The following is a 15,940-nucleotide window of genomic DNA, read 5'->3' on the forward strand; positions in this document are numbered from 1 at the left end:
GATACCTGTGATGCGTGTTGCCAAAATTGTTCAACCAGAAGCTCAAGCATTAACGCGTGCAACCACGACGGCGATAGCGGTGCCGTGAATTCAACAACAATAACAAAAATAGAAAATCTTATATATAAAAAAAATGATATTATTCTTTAACTATATTTATAATTTATTTTTAATAAGATAAGCTACAAATTATCAAGGTAACACTCTAGAAAAACACCTACAATTCTATAATTATGCATGTAAATTTTCTCTTAAAAATATATGTTTTAGGAGGAAAAGAACAATAAATAAAAAAGATAAATGTAAAAAGCAAAAGGTAAACAAAACAGAATTGCTTGAAATTTAAGGTATCATGGTTGCATGGTCACATGGTACCAAACCCAAATGTTATATTTTTGATAAATAATGTATTGGTATGGATCGATCGGTCACGGTCATTACTCAATATTCCTGATCGAGTTGATCGTCATCTTCATGGATGACCTGATCGATTGACATATTTAACCATTAACGTTCAAACCAATGTCAGTGAAACTAAACTACCATTAAGAATTAGGTAATACAATCACAAATATAATTCATTCCACTAATCAGTCCCAATAAGGCAAGTCTATTAAAATAATACAAATAACACACATTCTAAGAAGAAAATTACGTCATTATTACTGTACACACTCGAGTCTCTAATACTCTCTTTATTGACTTGAGTGTCGGAGTGTCTTCTGCAAATACCTCTCTCATTTAGCATTCACCCGAAATTGAAGAGCAAAAGACCAAAAGAATTACAGTAAAACTTTAACAACCTAAGAAAAAAAAAAAACGAAATCTTCGATAGTTGTACATGTACATCTCCTTATGAGAATAAATAATAAAAAGATATATTATATTTTATTCAACTTATTTTAGTATTATTGTTTATTATTCAAATTGTGCCTGTTCCTAAAAAGTTAAACATGTGCATGTAACTGTATATAAAGTTTTGGCCAAATTTTTAATCGAGTTTTTTTTCCTAATACTTCCTATATGTGCACTTAAATTTGATAATTTTCTCAAAATATATGTGCATAATGGACTCAAAGCCAACTTTATTTTTTAAACTTTTAACATGCTATTTAAATATAATAAAAAATCTCTATCATTCTAATTGTGACCATAGCTTTTAAAAACTTTATTTTCTCTTAATGGAAGGCTATAATTTTGGAGTTTACAAATTTATTATATATAGTCTCGTAAAAGTGATTAAAAGGCTTATTTGAGAATGATTAATTTTAGTAGTAGATACAAAAGCCAATTATAATTTTTACCCAACAAAAGAGAATAATAACATAATCAAAACAAAGGAAGGAAAATGACGTAATAACATAGGCAACTATATAGAATGGGCAAACTTTAATCCATTGATTTGATTTTTTCAATGTACATTTATTTCAAATGTAATTTCATGTGTTTATCCACGTAGACCCAATCATCACTCACTTAACGACATTAAAATAAATATATAAAAAAATCAAATTAAATCATTTCAAAGAAATTTGAAATTATATTGAATAAAATAAAAACTAACGGACCAAATTAAATTATATTAAACAATTTATATAAAAGACCACTACATCACACCCAATTTAAAACCCAATATAATATGTTTATGAGTTTTGTGTCTAACCACTCACTTTTTTTAAGACCTCAAAATGATATGTTTGTGGATATTTTTTTCTAACTAGTCGTGCATTTGTTTTATGTTCGCCACATCATGTATTAGATCATAGATTTTGTTGAAGGAAAAATGTCAACATGATTCAACACTAATCAACTACAAACATATTAAATAGTATAAGTGAGATACCAAAACATCACCTTTAATTAAAATCCACAAAATAATAAATTTATAAACATTGTCTTTTATTGTTATCTTAATCATTCTAGTTAAAGTAAAACACAAACTCAAAATCATATCAATTTGGTCAAATTTTTTTAGGTTTTTCAACATATGTTTTGATGTTGTTATTTACAAAATGACATGGACAACATTTTAATGGTGGTTTTTAATTGGGTTGGTTGATTTCGATTTGCACATAAGATTATGACAAATGGCAAACAAACCTTTTAAAAAAATGCTGAGAGGTGAATATTGAAAATGTTTGTCAAGCATAAATAATTTTGTTTGAATAAAAATTAGATAAAATTTATTTTCTTGTACAACCAATTTGTTTAATAATAAAATATAAAATTAAGATATTTAATAAAAATATAAATTAAACCATTTAATAAAAAAAAAGAGTTATAAAATGAGTGTATAGAATAAGAAAAGAGTTAAACGTACCATAATTTTTTTAGCATCAACATTTTTGTGTTTCTCAAAGTCATTACTGAGAGATGTTATTGCCTTCCAAACTTTAAAATTTCCTTAAATTTTGTTTTGGAAGCAATAAAACATATCTTCTCTTTTACCTCTATATCTCAATTTTCTCTCTATTATCTTTATTAAGTTACGTGTGTAGAGTTTCTAAACTGTCCACACTCGATCAAAACTTCATATAAGTGATTTTTAAATATACTCACGAACTTAAATCAATTATTGTTTAGTTCTAATATATAAATAATTTGATACAATCGCTTATTTTGAACTCACTATACAAATAAATTAATGTAGATTTGCGAGTATATATTTCTTTTACCTTGATCATAATGATGTCTATCTAAGCTTAAGTATACTTTTAATCTTTATATTTTGTTTAATCAAAATTATGAATTTTATTTGTTTAATAAAATTTTTATTCTCCTTATTTTATAAATTTTGTATTTTTGGTTTAATCTAATATCTGTCTACATTTGATTCTAAAAAGTTAACCAAAAATAAATAAATTTGTCATTGCACTTTAAATGAATACGTTCACTTTAAGGTTTAATTAAGTCTAAATATGGTTTTTTAAAATAGGACAATCAAATATCTATTTTACGGATTAAGAAAAAAATAAGATTTTTTTTAAGCATATCTATTGTTATATTTTTCAACCGCTTGGAATATTTTTTAATAATTATGGATTTTCCTAACTGGTACAAAACTCCACCTTAAAAACCTCAAATCTCTCGCAATTTTTTTTAAAGTTGTTTTTTCATTTAGATTTTGATTGATTATTTTTGTAAAAAATAGTTTTTTTACAGAGGTAATGTACTTCTTAGACATTGCCCATTTTTATATTTAAAATACATCACAATTAAACTTCGTGACCACAATAAAAAATTTAAACAGATAATTACCCATGCAATAAAAAAAGATAACATTGAAATAATATAAAAATAAATTACAATTTTAATTTAAAAAATTGTCCGTGTAATTTTTCTTATACTACTACGTTATCAAAAGTACCATATATTATATACATTATCAATTTTCCATGTGTTACAGTATCAATTAATTAGAAGTTTTTTAATATTTTAAAGTAATTGTTATAAAACACCATTAACTTACTATAAACAAAAAAACTTGTATATCCACAATACATTATTATTCCCTAATAAAACATCACTGTTTATTTGTCTATTAAAACTTAAGTCAGACATATAATTTAGTATACATACTAATTATAGATTTCAAAATCTATTTTCTAATACATTAAATGTAACCATTGATAACACTAACACATGTAACTAATCCGTGATAAGTAAGTAATATATAATAATAATAATTCATTTTTTGCATAATTTTTTACAATTTTTTTTTTTGCATAGTTTTGTTACATCGTTATTACATCGTTATTAATCAATTTTTGTTTCATTGAAAAAAGCTATAAAAAAATAATATATATATATTTTAAATATATTTATTATCTTCTATTATCATAGAAAATGTGGACAGATATATATAATATGCATGTGTTTCACTTTCACTAGTTTAATTAAAGTTCTTATCAACAAGCAAGTTATCATTCAAGTTTTATTTGAATTTTTTTTCTAAAAGATTTTGAAAAAAATATCGCGGGAGATAAAAATATACTTAAATATTTTTCTTATTAAAATTTTTAATTATATAAATTGAACATTTATGGAAATTGGCCATTAATATGTTTATTGCTCTTGTGCTCCCGCTCAATCTCAGGCTTAGGCTTATTTAAAGCAATTGCTCTCTGATATTATTGCGCGGGCACTTCCACTGTTCCGCTTAGTTTAAAAACCCATCTCAACCTCCTCATCCGCCACGTCAGCATTTGGAAATTTCTAAATCATTTTTTATATTTCTCCTATAAAAAATAAATAAATAAAATTAAAATTACAATGAAGAAAATAAAATTTGAACTGAGACCATGCCCTACATTTTCTCACCATTTTCACCATCTTCTTCACCCACTCTCTCTCTCTCTCTCTCTCTCTCTGCAACTCGCCTCGTCTTAGAGAAAACGAAACACACTGTATGTGATAATCATATATCAAAGCTTCAAAGCAGGAAATAAAGAAAAAGAGAAGAAAGAGAGCTAAATGTTCTTCGCTTTTTCTTTCCATCGCCATGTGAGTTCTGACACATTCTATTCTTCTTCTCGTGTTCCCTCTTTAATTCGTATTTCGCTGGTTTCTATTGACTCACCAACTCGGTGAGTCAACTCATGGCCTCGTCCTCACGTGCAAGGAGCAGCTCGCCATTTTCGCACCGCAAACCCTCCACTCCTCACTCCTCCTCCTCCTCCACTTCTTCCTTCACCAACGGACGCGTAATGCCTCGCTCCTGCTCTTCTTCCACGTCGTCGTTTTACAACTCCGGCGGCGGTGGCGGTCCGTCCATGACTCCGAGTCGCGGTCGCAGCGATTCAATCTGCTACGGTTACGGTAATCCTTCGCCGGTGGAGTTCGGAATGGAGGACGAGGTGATCATGGAGCCTGTGGATCCTTCCAGGTCTCGGGATAGCATTTCGGCCACGATTCGGTTCAGACCGTTGAGGTAATGCTTAGATCTGTAGCTGTGAAATCAGATCCATTAGCTGTGAGTTTTAGAGAAACCGAATCGTTCGGTTTGTTTCTATTTTTTCCGCCTTTATTTGTCTGTGATCGAATGAGTTGTTACGATGTTTTTTGGCTGCAGTGAAAGAGAGTACCAGAGAGGAGACGAGATCGCGTGGTATGCGGATGGTGATAAGATTGTGAGGAACGAGTATAATCCAGCTACTGCTTATGCATTTGGTATTTTTCATTTCGAACTTCTCTTAGCGTGATTTTTTGGGGAACTACTAGTGAGCAGTTAGGTTTTTTCTCTCCGTGTAGAAAATTATGGACGTGGATGTTAGAATTCTGAATTGTTTTGTGGCAGATAGAGTGTTCGGACCGCATACAAATTCCGACGAGGTGTATGAGGTAGCTGCCAAACCCGTGGTGAAGTCTGCCATGGACGGTGTAAATGGTATGAACTCTTGATTCAAGACAATATTTGACAGCGGGAATGTACTGCCTTTGGCAGTGTCCAATTAGTAGCAATTGCAGAGTCATTTTATTTCTTCGATGGAAGCTGCTTTAGTTTCTACTGATGCATATAGTTAGTAGCTAGATTTCAATGGTTAATACGTACTGGTTATGTGTTTAGTGCTGGTGGAGTTTGCTGGGTTTGGAAGATAACTTATGATAAACATTGCAGGAACTGTGTTTGCATACGGTGTGACGAGTAGTGGTAAGACACATACTATGCATGTAAGTGTCACCTTTAAAATTAATGTATTGATTTTGAATCTTTGATATCTGGGTTTATACTTTGAAAGTCAAATATCTGTGTTTTATCTCTTCATCACATTGTAACATAACGTCAGTCATTTAATTCAGTAATTATGCAGATATTTATTACGGGTTATTGTATTCACGCTCTCTCCGATTCAAAACTATCTGACTGTTTAGAAATTGTTTTGTTTCAATTTATCTTTAGCTTAAGGATTTAATAAAATACTTAATGGGATTAATTTCTATATATTATTAATATAAGAATTATTACACATTTGAAAATTATGGTAGATATGATTTTTGAGATATTTATTTTAAAAATTAATTAAGTTACCATACATTATTAATTTGTGATTGAATGACAATATATAAATATTTTACACTCTCATTGTATGAGCTATTTTTCTGATACTTAATTATGTTTTTTTCCACCTTTTTCCATATCTCTTAATATCTTCACTAAGTCCATGTTGGTTCAGCCTATTTTGGGGAATGATAAAAATATATTAATGAAGCGACAATACTTTTGGTATTTTAATGAAGATAAGTTAGTTCAATGTGTATTTTCTGGTTATGGATACTATTTTATATTTTTCTTTGTCCTTGTGAGTGAATAACCTTTAACGGTGGTAGTTTGAACGAATTTGTTCTGTTTTCAATTTTCTAATACAATACATGAAAGCAACTTTCTTGTAAGCCTTTACTTTTTATATTATTTTGCTTGATAAAAGGTCCAATTCGTTAACAGAAAATAGAGATTTATTCATATAAAGATACAATGTATTAGCTTTGTCAAGGGTCGTGTACTTGACGGTGGAACTGAAACTTTTGATTTGAGAGTAGATCATTAGTTATCATATGAAACTAGCAGCCATTTTTAAGGTTGATTTGCTTGTTACATATTATATGGTTTCAAGTAGATCTAATGTAATTCAATATTGCAACTTTGTACGTTAAATTTTGAAATTCAGTACCAGGATTTGGGATTCAAACTTTTGGATGACACTGAAGTCTTACAGATATTTACCATACCATAATTATTGTTTGCCTTTCCAATTCATTCTTTCTCTAGAATCTTTTTCATGGTGTACTTTTATAAATTTATGTGATCTTTAAAGTTGTGTTTCTGATTTGCATTTTAATAATGATATTTTCAGGGAGACCAAAATTGTCCTGGTATCATACCGCTGGCTATCAAAGATGTTTTCAGCATTATCCAAGATGTGAGCTTTCATGCTAACTTAGTAAATGTTGATGAAGTCATTGTTATATGTGGGTTTATTTAGAAATACTTGTGTGGCGCCATTGTTATTCATTATAATATCATGCTTTGAACTTGACAGTGTCTTTTGTATCTGTTATTATCAATTTTCTATTGCTTTGTGTGCCATACTTGTGGCCAAATAGGCATCTACTTGCCATGCACACCGTTTATTCCCCCAAAATACATGAGTTGTATGTCTTGACTCTTGATAAGATATCTTAGTCAGAACTTATTTTATTTATGATTACCAGTTTTGAATAACTAATTGCTTTTAATGCAGACTCCAGGAAGAGAGTTCTTACTCCGAGTTTCATATCTAGAAATATACAATGAGGTAAAAACGGAACAAATTGTGTTCACACTTCCCACCTTCTGTGTTCTGAACATGTCAAAACATATTTCATCATTAAATGCAACACTTTCGGCCTTACCTCAATTATATTTTTCCAGGATCTGCATTTTGAGATATTGCTGGTCACGTTACACTTTACACTGTCTAATATATGTCATCTTTTTCTTATTTGTTTTGATAGACGTTTTCCCTGTTTCTTTGCTTCTATCAGGTGATAAATGATTTGCTCGACCCAACTGGCCAAAATTTACGTGTTAGAGAAGATGCACAGGTTTCTTACTTATTTTTAGTCAATTGAAATTAAAATTACTTATATTAATTCTTCCCAGATCTTTAAATGAACTCCTTTCTACACTGTTCTCAATTTTCTTTCAATACGCTTAACCGATATTTCTAGCTGCCTTTGCAACGTGTCATGTCATATATAAGAACTTTATATTAATAGCTTTTTTGATAGTGCTAACGTTTCTGTTAAATTTCCATCAAGATAATTCAAGGACACGTGTTATTGGAATAAAATCTAGACATTTTTTAGTTTTGAACTTTTCAATCAAATTTCTTGTTTTATTAAGACTAGTTCTAGACATGACCAGTGATTTATGCTGGTATGTGTTTCAGGGAACTTATGTGGAGGGCATAAAGGAAGAAGTTGTTTTGTCTCCTGGACATGCCCTTTCCTTTATTGCTGCTGGGGAAGGTTAAAGTTGATACTGAGAGTTAAATTTTCCTATATTGTTGGTTACTCGGTTAAATGTTCCTTTATTAATTTGGATGTTATTTAATGGCAGAGCATCGTCATGTTGGATCAAATAATTTTAATCTTTTCAGCAGCCGAAGTCACACGATTTTTACACTTGTAAGCATTCTTGGAATTACCGTATCCAAATTTTATGTCGAAGCAACATTTGTACACGGGGTCTAATTGTCAAAGGAAATATATCTACATCACAGCTTGAGGCCTCGGGTTTTTTAATGGCTGTGTTGCACTCGTACATTCTGCTTAGATGGTTAATTGCATTTTCTGCATGCTGGTTAAATGTTTAATTTTTCCTCAGCTAATGTATTTGGATACCTGGACCTTGGTAAGCCATTTTTTGTTTCCCTTCTAACCTGCATTGTTATTGCTTTCCAATTCATTCGCAGATGATTGAAAGCAGTGCCCATGGTGAAGATTATGATGGAGTGATCTTCTCTCAGCTTGTATGTGAACATTATTTAGAATTTTTCAGACAACATGCACACAAACACATTGCCTGCTATTCTTATTTTTGTACTTGAATTCTCCGATTAGAACTTGATTGATCTTGCGGGATCCGAGAGCTCAAAAACTGAAACTACTGGATTGAGAAGGAAAGAAGGATCTTACATAAACAAAAGTCTTCTGACACTTGGAACAGTAGGTGTCTTTCATGTCCTATATTTGCTGTCTATTATTAATACTTTTTATGATTTTTTTGTAGTAACCTGGTCACTAGTTAGATAATCTACTATTTATCTTTTTGCCAAAGATCACAAATTCTACCTTCTGAAAGCCTTGGTTTTATGGTTTCAATTTAAAGGTTATTGGAAAATTAAGTGAAGGGAAAGCATCTCATGTTCCATATCGTGATTCAAAGCTTACTCGCCTCCTGCAGTCTTCACTTAGTGGGCATGGCCACGTTTCAGTGAGTTTGGGATTCTACTACACTTTTAATGATAAAATAAAATCTTTATTTGTTGGTGTCCCTTTTAATTTTGCACAATTGTTGAGACATCTTGGTCATGAAAATTAATCTTCAAGTGGTTGTTAATATGAATAAGAATAATAGAAACTCCGTTATAACCATTTATTGTACATTCAACATACTCATCAATGAAATGAAGAAGTCAAGCTTTAGATTGTAAAGAGGAACTGGAGAAGCCCTATTGAAATGCACATCCTAGTCGATCAGTTTGATGCTCTATTTTTATTCTTTTGAAATAGGTTTCAGACCATTACTTACTCATTCTATTACTATACATTAAATTTGGCTGCCTAATTGCTGTTGACAGTCTTTTGAAATAAAGGCTTCACACAGTTATGACATGATTTTGTTTTTCTGAAAATTGTGGTTAAGTAGTAGTTTTGTGATTTTAAATTTATTATACTAAGCATTATACATCTTTTTATCATTTGACACATTTCAAGATTTTGTTTTTGTATTTTATGATTTGATACGTTCTATGATTCGGAATTAGCATGACAATTTCAATTTGAATCCCAATTTATTGCAATAGACTCTTTAAATAGGGCATGGTCTTTTGAAACTATTTCCTTTCACTTTATTTACCGTAATGGATTTGAAAAAAGTACGTCAGAATGTCTGCATGAGCACCATTGCACCATATTAATGTTGTCTTTAACATGGAAATTTCAGCTTATTTGCACCGTAACTCCAGCATCCAGTAATATGGAAGAAACTCATAATACCTTGAAGTTTGCTAGCAGGGCCAAGCGAGTAGAAATATATGCCTCACGTAATAAGGTCTGGTTTATATTTTTGTGTCACTGAATATCTATTAATTAGCCACATCAGTCTGGCTATTATTCATAAAAAAGAACTGCGTGACTATTATCATCTCGACGAGGTTCGTGATCGATTATTGAATATTTTGTTAAAACAGATCATTGACGAAAAATCTCTAATTAAGAAATACCAGAGAGAAATTTCGGTTCTTAAACATGAACTTGATCAGCTTAAGAAGGGAATGCAAATTGGTGTCAACCACGAGGAGATTATGAGCTTAAAACAAAAGGTTTTTAGTTTCCCCGGAATTGTTTCATTTTTCATTTCTTACTCGTTTTTTTTTTTTTTTGTATTTGTGTTCGAGATCTGATTCTAATTTTGTACAACTATGCGTAGTTGGAAGAAGGTCAAGTTAAAATGCAATCAAGATTAGAAGAAGAGGAAGAAGCGAAGGTTGCTCTTATGAGTCGGATCCAGAAGCTAACAAAGCTCATTCTGGTTTCATCAAAGAATGCAATTCCGGGATATGTAACTGAAGCTACCAGTCACCATCAGAGTCACTCTGTTGGCGAGGATGATGTGAGTGTTTCTTTCAATCGGTGTGAAGTGTGTTTGACTGTCTTTTTGAAATAATAACCACTCTAAAGTACAATTTCTTTGAGCTCCTTATCATGATTTAATGCAATATTTTTGTGCAGATTGGGTTTCTTGTTATAAATATGGCCCTATCTTAGTTCCTCGAGCAGCTCATTTTAGGCTTAGTTAGTTAGATATTTGCATTCTTAAATTTAGGACCGAAGCTGTTTAAACAATCTTAGTATTAAATAAACTTTTAAGAAAAAAATTGAGCTTGCCTATATAGTAAGTCTTACTTGACCTGAGCCTATCGGATATAGGCTAGGCCATTGGCCTTCACAAGCAGTTTTGGCCAATTTTCATCCCCACTCGCAATATATTGAAGTGTAAATGTTTTTAATGAAGTGGTCAAGTATTTTATCCTTGCTACTCTTTTCTTCGTAATTAAATTTAAGCAAGTTAAATCTAGCGTCAGCATTGTCCATATTTCAAGCACAAATAGCGTTGTTCTGGTGAGGGGTATGTGATATAAATCATTCTTAAGCCTCTACGCTTTCAGGTTGAGTTGGTTATTCATAATTATGTGAATTAAGTATTTGTTATTATCAGAAAAATATCTTCCTTCCATATAAACCTAGCTTATTCCTTTTTTCTTCCAGAATTATGATGCCCTACGTGATGGATCTCTTTTGATTGAAAATGAGAGTCAAAAAGATGTTTCCAATGTGTCATCTGATCTGTCTCATGATGTTAGACATATAAGATCGTCAAGTAGACGGAATGAAGAACTCTCCCCAACTAGCAGTACCATCACTGATTTGATACAACTACCAGCGGTAGATTCATGTTCCCATTCCCCCTCAAAATATCTGTTTGCTTGTCTCATTCCATAATCTGCATGTTAAATGCCTCATCTGCGGGAACGTGTCACAGTCCTGGTTAAAATAATGCATAGAGAAGTTATTAGAGGGCCTATCAAAATTTCAAAAGCTAGTTAAAGCCTCAAACTCAGCCGATGCCGTGATTGTGGGGTTCCCTTGTGACTTATGAACGATTTCTTTTATTTTAATGTTTATGTGTAAATACTGACATAGTATCCATCGCTGCGATGTTTTTAAAAAAGTATTGCCTTTCTGCTGACTATTTTATCTCACAGTATTTTCTTTCTTCAAAAGTGGTTTTCTAATATACCTTTTTAAATCTCCTTTCTGACTACATATTAAATTGTAGGGAGGGATGACAATATCTGATGAGATGGATCTTCTTGTCGAGCAAGTCAAAATGCTTGCTGGAGATATTGCTTTCAGCACCAGCACTCTGAAACGCTTAATGGAGCAGTCTGTAAATGATCCTGAAAGCTCCAAAATACAGGTATTCTGCGAAGCTTTCAAACATGTTTGTAAATGCGGAGAAGAACTAATAATGTATTTTCGATGCTTTAATTTTTCCGTAAAAACAAGCAATACAGCATCGTGGCGGATGTGCCAAAAATTGCGACGTATTGAAATCATGTGTGTACCTCCTACTTTACGTTTCTTATGGCAGCGAGAATTTAGCTTGGGAAGTTAGCAGACTTCCAATGCAGAATGCAAAGTTGGAGTTGAAAGCCCTTCTGCCACTCCTTCCTTCTTAAATTATTTTATTCACTACTTATTTCTACTATTTCAAATTTATCTTTATTGAAGTTTTGAAGCACGCTTCTTTCATATATTGTGTGCAATATCGAAAGTTATGATAAAAATAAAAGTGAAATAAATTTTATTTTTTTGTTTATGCAATTCAAAAAGTATTTATAATTGTGCCAACACAATTTGTTTGACAATTTTTTTTTTATAATATATCCCATAAATATGAATATACTAATATTACGTAATTAAACTGAAAGCACTGACTGCACATTTTTCTACAAACATATCTATGCAAATTTTATTGAAGTGCATCGATGCTCCACGTTACAACAAGTTCTGTACCTAGCTCTAATTGATATGACACATCGCAGATTTAAGTTTTTGGTAGAAACCCTTTATATGGAATATGTGAATTTCTTATTACAGATTGAGAACTTAGAACAAGAGATCCAAGCAAAAAGGAAGCAAATGAACATTTTAGAGCAAAGAATAATTGAGAGTGGTGAATCTTCCGTAGCTAACTCGTCTCTGGTTGAAATGAAGCAGGTGGCAATTTTGATATTGAAATTCTTTGGCATCCTAATTTACTGGAAAGTTGTATTTGTATAAATGCAGCAGGTAATTTTAATTTTGATTTCTTTGTGGTTTTGTCATAACAGACAATCACAAGATTAATGACGCAGTGTGATGAAAAGGCCTTTGAGCTGGAGGTATGTCTATTATTCACCATGAGTCATCAATTTATTTCCAGTACGTTGTACCCACTGATATTTTCCAACTAGTATTTTTCATTGCATTTTACAATTTCCATGATATATGAGTTTATGAATTATCTAGTCAATGATTATTAGCTTATAATAACTTATATTTTTTAATATATCTCTATAGATAAAATCGGCAGACAACCGTGTCCTTCAAGAACAGTTAGATAATAAGGTACGTGTTTATCTTTTTGGTTGCTTTCTTCATCCTTAAAGTTGAAGATGCAGCAGAAACCGCTTATTGCTATGAAAATGTTGACATCCGTTCTTTTGTTATTTTTGTGTGGCAGTGTTCCGAAAATAGAGAATTGTGGGAAAAGGTGAAGCTGCTAGAGCATCAACTGGCAACAGTCCCTAGTGGTACCTCGTTAATGCTTACTGATCAGTGTCAATTTGGAGAACACATTGATGAGCTGAAAAGGAAAATACAATCCCAGGTAACTATTACTTCACTATTTTGAGGCCGCATGGTTAAAAGGATTATGTGCTTTCTACATCCTTTCCTTTGGTTTTCGTTTTATCATTACTTGGTTATTGCTTCCCTACTTGTCTGCATACTTCCTCTGCCTTCATTCCGTTAGTTACAAGTGATAAAATGAAGTATTATTATTTAAAATCAATTTTAAGGATGCTGTTGATATTTGCAGTTACTAGAATCTGCAATAGCTAATTTTTTTTGTCTAATTTACAGCTTTGGTTTGATTGAATTGCCTGACATATTTCTTCACTATTCAGGAGATTGAAAATGAAAAGCTGAAGCTCGAACAGGTTCAATTATCAGAAGTGAATAGCGGGTTGCATGTACAGAATCAGAAACTCTCTGAAGAGGCTTCTTATGCCAAAGAACTGGCTTCTGCTGCTGCTGTGGAGTTGAAGAATTTAGCTGGGGAAGTTACCAAACTTTCATTGCAGAATGCAAAATTGGAAAAGGAATTGATGGCTGCACGAGACCAGGCCAACACTCGAAATTCTGTTGTACAAACAGTTAATGGTGTTACCCGCAAATACAATGATACACGATCAGGGAGGAAGGGAAGAATTTCAAGCCGTGCTAATGAAAGTTTCGGAGTTGGTATGGATGAGTTTGAGTCATGGAATCTTGATGCTAATGATCTGAGGATGGAACTGCAGGCTAGGAGACAGCGAGAGGCAGCTCTTGAGGCTGCATTATCTGAGAAGGAATTTCTGGAAGACGAGTACAGGAAAAAGGTTGAAGAGGCCAAAAAAAGAGAAGCCTCGCTGGAGAATGATTTAGCAAATATGTGGGTTCTTGTGGCTAAGTTAAAGAAAGAAAGTACTGCCATGCCAGAATCAATAAAAAAATGTGACGAGGAAGTTCATGTAGAAGATCTGAAAAGTATTGACATTGAAAGTAGTATTGTCCCCAAGGAGCAGGTTTTAGATTTATCAATACCAGAAAAGGAAATAACCAATGAAGAACCTTTGGTTGTTCGCCTTAAGGTAACACCCAAACTACGTTTATTTCTTTGTTTCTTTCAACATCGAAAATGTGAAACTGACTATTTTTTTGTAGATTCTAAGTATTTTATAGTGTCAGTTGTCAAATAGCCATAAATTATTCCTTGACATACACATTTGGAAGTCTAGATCTCGCTCCCACATTTTTTGTTTGAAAAACCTAGGGATAAATAAATTTTTGCTAACTCCAAAATTTACTCTGTTAAAATTGCTACCTATATATTTTTATATTCAATATTTAATAAATATGTGAATTTGTGGTAGCATACTTGTAATATATGATTAGAATGATTACTTATCAACACGTCAAGAGTAATAAAGTTATTGTTATGACCAGCTTTGCATATTTATTGAATGTTACCTATAAAAATGCTGAATTTTTTTTTGGAGTTTCCAATTTTATTATGGACTAATTTTGTATATACCAAAATTTATTTAACTTAAAACTCAATTAGCACAAATAATTATGTGCTTCAGACTTCTCTCAGTATAATGACTGTCCTGCTTTTAATTATGTGATTGACTTTTTGAATTTCAAGGATGCCACTTTTTTTCTCTGAAACAATCTTTTTCAAGTTCTCAAGGATCAATGACTGTCCTGCTTTTTTACAGTTCTTTGTCACAAATGTTGGGTACCAAGGAGGAGGTCTAAATTCTATAGCAATGTGCAGTCTGTAGAATTGTTTGGACTGTGCTACTTTTACTTTGCATGATAAATTATCTTCAAATTTTTGAGAGACTAGATCTCAGAAGGCATCGAATTACTTCAATTTTACTGTACAGTTATGTAATCTGTAATGTTACAAAAAGTTCAATAGGTTACACTTTTTTTTATTTGTAACTTCCTATTTTAGGCACGAATGCAAGAGATGAGAGAAAAAGAATTCAAGCATCTTGGCAACGGAGATACTAATTCCCATGTTTGTAAAGTATGCTTTGAGTCGTCAACTGCAGCAATTCTTCTTCCATGCCGGCATTTTTGTTGTAAGTCTTTTCCTACATTGCCCAAGTATCTTTCTTGCCTCCATTTTTTTCAATTTCCTTTGGTTTTACGACTATTTTCTGTCTGAATTACAACCTCTTGTTTGCCATTGCAGTGTGTAAATCTTGTTCACTTGCTTGTTCTGAATGTCCAATATGCCGCACAAATATTGCAGATAGGCTTTTTGCTTTTACTTCTTGACTCGTTAAATAAAGGTCTTGCGATTTTTTCAAAACCATATTAAAATGCTGTGCAAGTACAAAGTTATAACATGTTTTCATTTTTGTATGTTAAAAATTTCCAGGGTTTTATCTCATTGAACTAATATATCCGTGCGGCCACAGGTGCAATTCTTTCATTAGTATTTTGTATTTAGAACTGTTTGAAAGGAATGTCGATAATATCTCTTTTTACACTACCCTGGAAATTGTATAATAGGGGGAGGCCAAGGGGTGGGGAAAAGGAATGTAAAAGGGAAATGGAAAGGGTGTAAACAACACTGCTGAAGTACATTTGCACATAGTCTATCTCTTTTTATGTAATACAGCAGATTTTTTGTTGTAAATCCTGTCTTTTCTAGGGTATAAGAACACGTTTTCCTCCTTTTCCCCTTCAGACATTTTGCTGTTTAAACAAAAATCTTGTGTTACAGGGCTTTGACTTTACCCTTATTAAAACATGATTGCTAATTTTTTATAGTACCTTGATTATTTTTGAA

At 32.0% G+C, this 15,940-nt stretch overlaps 1 protein-coding gene across 4 annotated transcripts; it reads left to right on the forward strand.

Moving 5' to 3' along the window:
- Positions 1-4,139: 4,139 nt before the first annotated feature.
- Positions 4,140-15,940, forward strand: LOC137819111 (Kinesin motor family protein). 4 transcript variants are annotated; one of them, XM_068622869.1, is made up of 26 exons: positions 4,270-4,503; positions 4,628-4,930; positions 5,072-5,169; positions 5,297-5,386; positions 5,618-5,670; positions 6,852-6,917; positions 7,239-7,292; positions 7,522-7,581; positions 7,929-8,007; positions 8,099-8,166; positions 8,454-8,510; positions 8,602-8,706; positions 8,870-8,974; positions 9,707-9,814; positions 9,954-10,085; positions 10,193-10,375; positions 11,032-11,208; positions 11,603-11,743; positions 12,427-12,546; positions 12,660-12,710; positions 12,889-12,936; positions 13,052-13,198; positions 13,497-14,222; positions 15,095-15,224; positions 15,338-15,437; positions 15,527-15,940. In XM_068622869.1, the coding sequence occupies exons 2-25, from the start codon at positions 4,707-4,709 to the stop codon at positions 15,421-15,423; spliced, it is 3,108 nt and encodes a 1,035-aa protein (XP_068478970.1). In that variant the 5' UTR covers positions 4,270-4,503; positions 4,628-4,706; the 3' UTR covers positions 15,424-15,437; positions 15,527-15,940. The 4 variants fall into 4 exon arrangements, with proteins under 4 accessions (XP_068478984.1, XP_068478970.1, XP_068478963.1 ...); XM_068622883.1 differs by lacking the exon at positions 11,032-11,208 and having other exon boundaries at positions 4,140-4,503; XM_068622862.2 differs by having other exon boundaries at positions 4,466-4,930.

Source organism: Phaseolus vulgaris, chromosome 11 (genome assembly GCF_051622355.1).
Source record: "Phaseolus vulgaris cultivar YP4 chromosome 11, ASM5162235v1, whole genome shotgun sequence".
In the NCBI taxonomy this organism is placed as follows: domain Eukaryota; kingdom Viridiplantae; phylum Streptophyta; class Magnoliopsida; order Fabales; family Fabaceae; genus Phaseolus; species Phaseolus vulgaris.

Bases quoted from the DNA above. Each gene is read 5' to 3' on its own strand.
- LOC137819111 (XM_068622862.2), top strand. From the start codon at position 4,599: ATGGCCTCGTCCTCACGTGCAAGGAGCAGCTCGCCATTTTCGCACCGC. The intron at 8,975-9,706 runs GTGAGTTTGGGA...TGGAAATTTCAG, and splicing joins GTGGGCATGGCCACGTTTCA to CTTATTTGCACCGTAACTCC. The intron at 12,547-12,659 runs GTGGCAATTTTG...TTGTCATAACAG, and splicing joins CTCTGGTTGAAATGAAGCAG to ACAATCACAAGATTAATGAC.